Raw genomic sequence first — 9,358 nt, 5'->3', positions numbered from 1 at the left:
TATACTCTATAATCTATACATTAAATCCTATATACTCTATATTCTTTAGGATATTAGGTTTAGGCCCTTTAGGATATTTTTAATTATTTTTTTATATACAACTGTATTAGAGTTTAAGGTTTAAAATAATTAAACGAAATCTCAAACTTTTTTTTTTCTTTCCAATTGCCCAAAGTCCCCAAGCCCCCCCTCCTTTTTTCTCTTTTTTTTTTTTTTCTTTTTTTCTTTCCTTACTTTTTTTCCCCGTGCCTCTCTCTTCATTTTTTTTTTATTTAATCTTTCCTTCCTTTTTTCCCATGCCTCTCACCCAACCAAGCTTTGTCTTCACTGAGTGTAACAACCCAAATTTTGGCTTATGGTAATTTTGTTACTTCCATGCCTCTATGATGCTAATCATTCTACTTAGGGGCTTGGGCAATTATCTTTAATTACATTATCTTGGTGCACTCTAAGATCACTAAAGAGACTTATAATAGTGTGATTGATAAAGTTCAAAAGAGGCTTGCTGCTTGGAAGAGCAATACTCATTTTCAAACTTGTTTTAAGATTTATTTAAAGGAATTAGAAATTTACTTAAGTTTATTTTAACTAACTTAGACCTTTGGTTGTGGTTCTAGAGCTTAGTTGTGTAGAAATGAATTTTAGAAAATGAAAATACAAGAATTTGACAATTCTTATTTTTTTTACAATTAAATTATGAGAGTAGGATTTTTCATAAATTTTTTGAACCAATTTGACTATTTTTGAGGTTATAGGAAATTAGTACTCATCAATACGAGTCCATATAATTTTTCAGTGAATTATTTGGAATCTTGAGCTATTTTTGGTGAATTTCTGAAGTTGGAGAAAATATAAAAATTTTGATAAATTTCGATAAATTTCTGTAAATTTTGGTAAATTTCGCCGAAATTTTGAGAATTTTGAAAAATTCGGCGAAATCTTCACGAAAAATTGTTAAATATGTGTTTCGATTTCAAACCCTAAAAAAACGAAATTGAGGAAATTACAAATTTAGTCCACTTATTTTATACCTGGTTCAATTTTGGTTCATGATCTTTTTTAAGTTCAATTTTGGTCCACTTAATTATTTTATATCTAGTTCAATTTTGATCCACGATTTTTTTAAAATTATGATTTTAAATCATTTTTGTTGTGTTTTCTTCAATTATAATTGAAGTATAAGTTATATTTCATCATTTCTTAGTCATAGGAACCAATTTGGAGTATTAAAATAAAAGAGATGGTGAAGTTTAAAAAATCTAAAAAAATTTTAAGAAAAATTGGTAGTTTCGGATACCCTATTTTGGGGTCAATTATTTTGAGTTTTAGAACTCTGATTTAAATGATCTTTATATAGTTGTAAAGAGGAAATACATAACTTTAAAATAAGTATATGTTTGTTGAATTAGGCTAAGATTTGATAGGGTAAAAGGTGGGACAAATTTGAGATAACAAATTTGGACTTTATTGAATAACTGGAACAATTAGTGGACTAAAACTAAACTTAAAAAAGATCGTGAACCAAAATTAAATTAGTTATAAAATAAGTGGACCAAATATGTAATTATCTCAACCAAATTTTCAGCAAAAATTTTAAAATTTAATACTTGGCTACCATGCATAACGTAGTACTGGACTACAGAGCTTGACTTGATGAGTCAATGCACAGTACTTGAGTTGATGGTATAGTTCCACATCCATGCATGGTAGCCAAGTATTAAATTTTAAAACTTTTTGAAAATTTTAAAATTTAATACTTGGCTACCATGCATGGATGTGGAACTATACCATCAACCCAAGTACTGTGCATTGACTCATCAAGTCAAGCTCTGTAGTCCAGTACTACGTTATTTGTTTTTTCTATTGTTTATATAAAAATTAAATTAAATAAAAAAAATAAAGCAGTACTAAATTGACTGTTGACTTGATGAGTCAGTCCACAATCCTTGTCTTCTTAAGTTTATTTGTGCAAAAAAAATTTTATTTTATGTGGCCATAGAAAAACACCAACATTCTCTTGTCTTTATCAGAAGGTAGCAGGATAGTGCAAAGAAATATCTTTCTAGCTTGTGTTGTTTTTAATTTTGAACCTTTTGGCCTGAGGAGTCTTGTTTTTGAATTTCCTTGTCTCTCTCCTTTGTAGTTTTCAGTTGAGAGTATAATGCAGTTGCTACTTGTTAATGATCATCATCCAATGATGATATTCATTCTGATTCTGTTGTTAGCAGCAGTATTATCATCAGAAGGACAGCCACCGCCGGTAGCAAAGCCGAATTGCGCAACGCATTGCGGAGATGTTATAATCCCATACCCTTTCGGGATTGGACCCAACGAAGACTGCTACTTAAACAAATGGTTTCTAGTAGACTGCCCTAACAAGACAAAGCCTTTTCTGAGGCACCCCAAACTGGAGGTGCTGAGCATTTCGGTTGATAATCGCACGCTTCGAGTCCACAGCCCTGTCAGTTTCTTCTGCCGTGGAAACGCAACTAGGCAAGCCGCAGATTTGAAGGGAAGCCCCTTGGTTTACTCTCAGAAATACAACAAATTCACCGCCGTGAGTTGCGGCTTCCTCGCCTTGGTTCGCTCAGACGAGAGCATTGTTGGTGGCTGCAGGTCTGTCTGCGAAACTGGTTCAGAGAACCATCAAGGCTGTGACATTGGTGTTAATTGCTGCCAGACTACGATTCCTCCATATCTCACTAATATCACTGCTGACCTACTAGTGGAACCAAACCGATCGCCCGATTGCGATGACTATGCATTCCTTGTTGACAATGATTGGTTTGAGAATACTGCTTCATCAAATTTTAGTGCCATCAAGAGTATGGTCGATGTTCCTGTAGTGCTAGAATGGAGTTTAATCATTGATAATTTCACAGCATCGTTTCTAAGATTCTGTAGTAACTTATATGTTGACCCATGGCCCTTTTGCGTTAATTCCACTACTACTTCCCCAAACACCACCATTTCTTGTTACTGCCCGGTTGGATTTCAAGGCAATCCCTATCTTCTCGAACTTTGTCAGGGTAATTAACCCTCTATCATTATCTTCTATTTTTTTCTTCTAGCTGGTGTTTTTTTTTTTTTTTTCTTGGTAAATAATAGCCAATTAATTTGGTGGCTAAAAGTAAAAGGACTTTGTGGCTTTGTGCGCTTTGGTAGCGTTGGTTAAAAATAACTAACAGTATTTTTTGAGTTATTTAATTAAACACATTTTAGTGTTTCTTGAGAAGTACTTAGAAGTGTTTTTTTTTTTTTTTTTTTGGAGAAGTACTTAGTAAGTGTTTTCTTTTAAGAAATAACACTTGTCTATACTGGGGGAATTCTTTTAAAAATCATGGAATTTGTTCTTAAAAATTTCTAAAATCTTTGAATATTTTTAAAAATTGTCAGGGCATGGGTGTTTTAGTGAGAAGGTATTAGGACTTTTGACAGTGAGGGTAACACTAGTGTGTCCAAAAAATTATCCTAAAAGTACTTAAAAGCGCCCAAACTCCTCTTAGGTAAAACTAGTTTTGGCCTAAAAGTTTTAAATTCTTATATGTGGATTTATGAATAAATTAAAAATGTGTAATTAGGTCCTTATTAAGTTGTAAACATATTGAAAGTCAATGTATTATGTGTACTGGTTAAATTATACAAACATTTGATGTTGTTTCACAATCATTTTTTTTTTGTTATTATATTTCAGATATTAATGAATGCGAACGTGACAAGATGTGTCGGGGGACCAGTACCACGTGCGTGAACTTTCCTGGCTCGTACAATTGCTCTTACCCCTTCTCAGTTGCTCGTACAGTTGCTCGTCCAGTACTACGTTATTTGTTATTTCTATTGTTTATATAAAAATTAAATTAAATAAAAAAAATAACGCAGTACTAAATTGACTGTTGACTTGATGAGTCAGTCCACAATCCTTGTCTTCTTAAGTTTATTTGTGCAAAAAAAATTTTATTTTATGTGGCCATAGAAAAACACCAACATTCTTTGTCTTTATCAGAAGCTAGCAGGATAGTGCAAAGAAATATCTTTCCAGCTTGTGTTGTTTTTAATTTTGAACCTTTTGGCCTGAGGAGTCTTGTTTTTGAATTTCCTTGTCTCTCTCCTTTGTAGTTTTCAGTTGAGAGTATAATGCACTTGCTACTTGTTAATGATCATCATCCAATGATATATTCATTCTGATTCTGTTGTTAGCAGCAGTATTATCATCAGAAGGACAGCCACCGCCGGTAGCAAAGCCGAATTGCGCAACGCATTGCGGAGATGTTATAATCCCATACCCTTTCGGGATTGGACCCAACGAAGACTGCTACTTAAACGAATGGTTTCTAGTAGACTGCCCTAACAAGACAAAGCCTTTTCTGAGGCACCCCAAACTGGAGGTGCTGAGCATTTCGGTTGATAATCGCACGCTTCGAGTCCACAGCCCTGTCAGTTTCTTCTGCCGTGGAAACGCAACTAGGCAAGCCGCAGATTTGAAGGGAAGCCCCTTGGTGTACTCTCAGAAATACAACAAATTCACCGCCGTGAGTTGCGGCTTCCTCGCCTTGGTTCGCTCAGACGAGAGCATTGTTGGTGGCTGCAGGTCTGTCTGCGAAACTGGTTCAGAGAACCATCAAGGCTGTGACATTGGTGTTAATTGCTGCCAGACTACGATTGCTCCATATCTCACTAATATCACTGCTGACCTACTAGTGGAACCAAACCGATCGCCCGATTGCGATGACTATGCATTCCTTGTTGACAATGATTGGTTTGAGAATACTACTTCATCAAATTTTAGTGCCATCAAGAGTATGGTCGATGTTCCTGTGGTGCTAGAATGGAGTTTAATCATTGATAGTTCTTCATCCACAGCATCGTTTCTAAGTTTCCCTTATAACTCCTCCGCCTCTTATTCTGACCCAACACCCTTTTGCCTTAATTCCACTACTACTTCCCCAAACACCACCATTTCTTGTTACTGCCCGGATGGATTTCAAGGCAATCCCTATCTTCTCGAATCTTGTCAGGGTAATTAACCCTCTATCATTATCTTCTATTTTTTTCTTCTAGCTGGTGTTTTTTTTTTTTTTTTGGTAAATAATAGCCAATTAATTTGGTGGCTAAAAGTAAAAGGACTTTGTGGCTTTGTGCGCTTTGGTAGCGTTGGTTAAAAATAACTAACAGTATTTTTTGAGTTATTTAATTAAACACATTTTAGTGTTTCTTGAGAAGTACTTAGAAGTGTTTTTTTTTTTTTTTGGAGAAGTACTTAGTAAGTGTTTTCTTTTAAGAAATAACACTTGTCTATTCTGGGGGAATTATTTTAAAAATCATGGAATTTGTTCTTAAAAATTTCTAAAATCTTTGAATATTTTTAAAAATTGTCAGGGCATGGGTGTTTTAGTGAGAAGGTATTAGGACTTTTGACAGTGAGGCTGACACTCTTGTGTCCGAAAAATTATCCTAAAAGTACTTAAAAGCGCCCAAACTCCTTTTAGGTAAAACTAGTTTTGGCCTAAAAGTTTTAAATTTTTATATGTGGATTTATGAATAAATTAAAAATGTGTAGTTAGGTCCTTATTAAGTTGTAAACATATTGAAAGTCAATGTATTATGTGTGCTGGTTAAATCATACAAACATTTGAATATTTGATGTTGTTTCACAATCATTTTTTTTTTTGTTATTATATTTCAGATATTAATGAATGCGAACGTTACTATATGTGTCCGTGGAGCAATTTCACGTGCGTGAACTTTCCTGGCTCGTACGGTTGCTCTTACGACAACTTAGGCTACCGTAGAAAGACGAAACTTAAATGGATCCTTGGAGGTATGGCCATATGTATAACACTGCAATATTAAATTATATAACAGTATCATTTAATGTGAATAATGTATTTCTCTACAAAGTACAAAGCAGAATTCATAATTAGGCTCCAAATCTTCAAATTAATTAACATAAAATGGTGGGGGCCACTGGGGTAGCTCTTCTGTCTCCTCTAATCTCCACTTAATTAGGAGCTAAAATTAGCCTTGCTCAATATTCAATTTTGGCATATTCCATTAGTATGTTGCGAATGATCATTCGGTGGATTGAAATCTGTGTTTCTGTTTTAAACAGAAATTTTAAGATCATATTTCATGAACGACAGTTGTTAATTACTAAAAGAGAAAAACATGTGTATGTTATTGGCTCAAGTGAATTTAAGCTCACTCGTTCAAGTTATCAAGATAATCTAAACATATATATACTGAAATAATTACATAAATGATAATTAATATTTAAATCTTATTTATTTCTAAATTAATCCAAAATATGTATGGACAAACTGCATTGGTTTATGTATTCAAGTTCATACAAAAAATAAAAACATATGTTATGCAGGTCTTGGCATTGGTGTTGGACTACTATTACTACTTATTGGTGCATGGCTGGGATACCGACTCATAAAGAAAAGGAATGACATGAAACGCAAGGAGATGTTTTTCAAACGAAATGGCGGTTTATTATTGGAACAACAATTATCGTCAGGTGAAGTTAATGTTGACAAAATCAAATTGTTCAAATCGAAGGAGTTAGAGAAGTCCACTGACAACTTTAATAATGATAGAATTCTTGGCCAAGGAGGCCAAGGTACTGTTTACAAAGGCATGTTGCCCGATGGAAAAATCGTTGCTGTTAAAAAGTCTAAGAAAGTGGATGAATCAAAACTTTCAGAATTCATCAATGAGGTTGTCATTCTTTCACAAATCAATCACAGGAATGTGGTGAAAATATTGGGTTGTTGCTTAGAGACAGAAGTTCCTCTTTTGGTTTATGAATTCATACCAAATGGAACTCTTTCTCAGTATATCCAAGAACAGATTGAGGAATTTCCACTTACATGGGAAAAGCGCTTACGAATTGCTATGGAAATTGCAGGAGCTCTTTCTTACTTACACTCTGCAGCTTCCTTTCCCATCTTTCACAGAGACATCAAGTCTACCAACATACTGCTAGATGAAAAGTACAGAGCAAAAGTTGCGGACTTTGGAACTTCAAGATCAGTTGGCATTGACCAAACTCACCTCACCACACATGTACATGGCACATTTGGATACTTGGACCCAGAATATTTCCAGTCAAGCCAATTTACAGAGAAGAGTGATGTGTATAGCTTTGGAGTGGTCCTTGTTGAGCTATTGACTGGACAAAAACCAATTCGCGCAGTAAAAGAGTTGACAGAAGAAGAAGAATACAAAAGTCTTGCCTCATATTTCATTAATTCGATGCAGGAAAATCGCCTATTTGACATTCTTGATGCTCAAGTTGTGAAGGAGGGCTCTGAAACAGAAATCAGGGTAGTTGCTAACCTTGCAAGAAGATGCTTGAATTTGAATGGAAAACAGCGTCCTACAATGAGAGAGGTGACAGCAGAGCTGGAGGCCATCCAAATGTCAAAAAAAGCTTCTGATGTTGAAGTAGAGAATTATGAAGAAGTTGAATTTGTTAGAACTGAATCAATAGAGCCTTGGGATGTTGTTTCAAGTTCAGGAGGAACAGGGTCGTCAGTTTTGGATGGTGGTTCGGCTTCATCATCGCATGAAATTCCAATATTGCCTTTCAAGTCATGGTGAACAAATTATATGTCTTAATGATAATATTGTAGTGTGTTCCATATATTGTTTGTTGTAGACATTAGTTATGTGTCATTTTGGGCAATAATCTTGCGTAATGTATACTACCAAGTAATAGTACAGTTGTAATATGGCTGTTATTGGTGACTAATTTTGCCAGGTTTATAATTTGGGCACCTAATATGTGTAGGATTTTAACTTTTACATGAGGGTCTGCCACTTTTACATGAAGGTCGCATTTTGTTTGGTAAGTGTTAAAGCCTTGAGTTCGACCCAAAAAAAGAAAATAAAAAAAATCCTTGAGTTGGTTGCTCTGCTTCATGGAATACGGTTTGGGCAAGAGGCTGGCTAGAACCATTTTTTAAATTTTATTCTAGGTTAATATTATTATTATAGGGTTAGATTTGTCAATTTTTGAAATTTTTGTGATGATGTCAGCATTTTACTAACAGACATCTAATACAAAGGGGTTATGTGATGTTAGTGTGTGAAAATTAAAAGCGTAAGAAATTATGTGAAAACGTGTCAAAGCTTTGTAGGTATTTTTGATCAAATAAATGTACAAATAAAATATTTTTGATAAATATTTAAAGTAATAATTATTTAATAAAATAGATAAATAATTTTTGATTTAGTTAATTTTATTTTTTTATTGTTTAATGAGGATATTTTTGAGATGTAGGAGGTGTGTTATAAGAAATTGTGAAAAAATTAAAAGTAAAATAAGCGTGTAGTGACAAATGACTAGTGGGATGGGAATGAGGGAGATAAAAATTGTTACATTCTCTGAATCTAATGTTATCAGGGAGATAAAAATTGTCTGAAGTTTTAGTTTTGTGTATGTTTGTTCTGGAGTTCAAGGCTAATCCCGCATCTTATTTTTCCTATTATTTGTGTAGATAGTATATTTCCTATGGCCATGTGCTTGCTCTTCTCTAATCTGCTGATGTTGATGCTTTTTCTATTGTTATTGAAAGACCAATTTTATATTTTAGTTCAAGGTTTTAATAGAAGAAAATGGTAGATTGGATCAATACCTGTAATCAACCAATTCTTAGTAGGGCATTACAATTTCTGGTACAATCTTACAACGGCCTCCAATTTCTTAAACTCTTTACAACCAGGATACAACTCTTGATCTGCCTCTTCAAGCAACTTGAAAAAACTTTCGGCCTCTGCTGGACGCCCATCCACGATAGTAGGTTGTGTCGATGACCCAACCTCTTCTTCCGTTACTGGTTGAACAAATATGTCATTAAGAAAATCATGCATACCATCCATCTCTCCTCCTACGTCATCTTCTATCTCCCTTAAATTTGGCTCTCCAATATTAGGCTCCCCATGATGCCGCCACCAAGCTTTTTTGTAATCTTTATCCATATCATGCCAAACAAGATGATCCACAATAGTTTGTCTTCCAAAAATATATCTATTGCAACATTTTTTACACGGACATTTGAATTTATCTGGCCCAACACCATACGCAGCTGCTTGATCCAAAAACAAATTAATTCCATCTACGTATGCCTCTAACTGTCGCGGAATCGTCAACCAAGTCCTATCCATGCTTTATCTCTTAGATGAAAACTCTAGACCCTGACGCCTACAATCTTTCAATCCCTATCATGTAGGCGTACCTATTCATACCTATTAGATTAAATTCAAAAAATATTCAATAATAATTTATGACAATTTAAATATGTCAAACAAATAAATTAAATTCACAAAATATTCACAAGTAAGTTATATGTTT

The 9,358-nt window shown here is 34.2% G+C and overlaps 1 protein-coding gene across 3 annotated transcripts; it reads left to right on the top strand.

The window, feature by feature from the left end:
- Window positions 1-2,077: 2,077 nt before the first annotated feature.
- On the top strand, window positions 2,078-7,736 carry LOC147292551 (wall-associated receptor kinase-like 1). 3 transcript variants are annotated; one of them, XM_086231664.1, is made up of 5 exons: window positions 2,078-3,029; window positions 3,695-3,796; window positions 4,201-5,016; window positions 5,684-5,818; window positions 6,374-7,736. In XM_086231664.1, the coding sequence occupies exons 1-5, from the start codon at window positions 2,162-2,164 to the stop codon at window positions 7,603-7,605; spliced, it is 3,153 nt and encodes a 1,050-aa protein (XP_086087790.1). In that variant the 5' UTR covers window positions 2,078-2,161; the 3' UTR covers window positions 7,606-7,736. The 3 variants fall into 3 exon arrangements, with proteins under 3 accessions (XP_086087790.1, XP_086087789.1, XP_086087791.1); XM_086231663.1 differs by having other exon boundaries at window positions 4,198-5,016; XM_086231665.1 differs by having other exon boundaries at window positions 2,764-3,029; window positions 3,695-3,743.
- Window positions 7,737-9,358: the final 1,622 nt, after the last annotated feature.

The sequence above is a fragment of the Dryas octopetala genome, chromosome 2 (assembly GCF_963921425.1).
Source record: "Dryas octopetala chromosome 2, drDryOcto1.1, whole genome shotgun sequence".
In the NCBI taxonomy this organism is placed as follows: domain Eukaryota; kingdom Viridiplantae; phylum Streptophyta; class Magnoliopsida; order Rosales; family Rosaceae; genus Dryas; species Dryas octopetala.
This window is presented reverse-complemented; position numbering and strand designations above follow the sequence as displayed.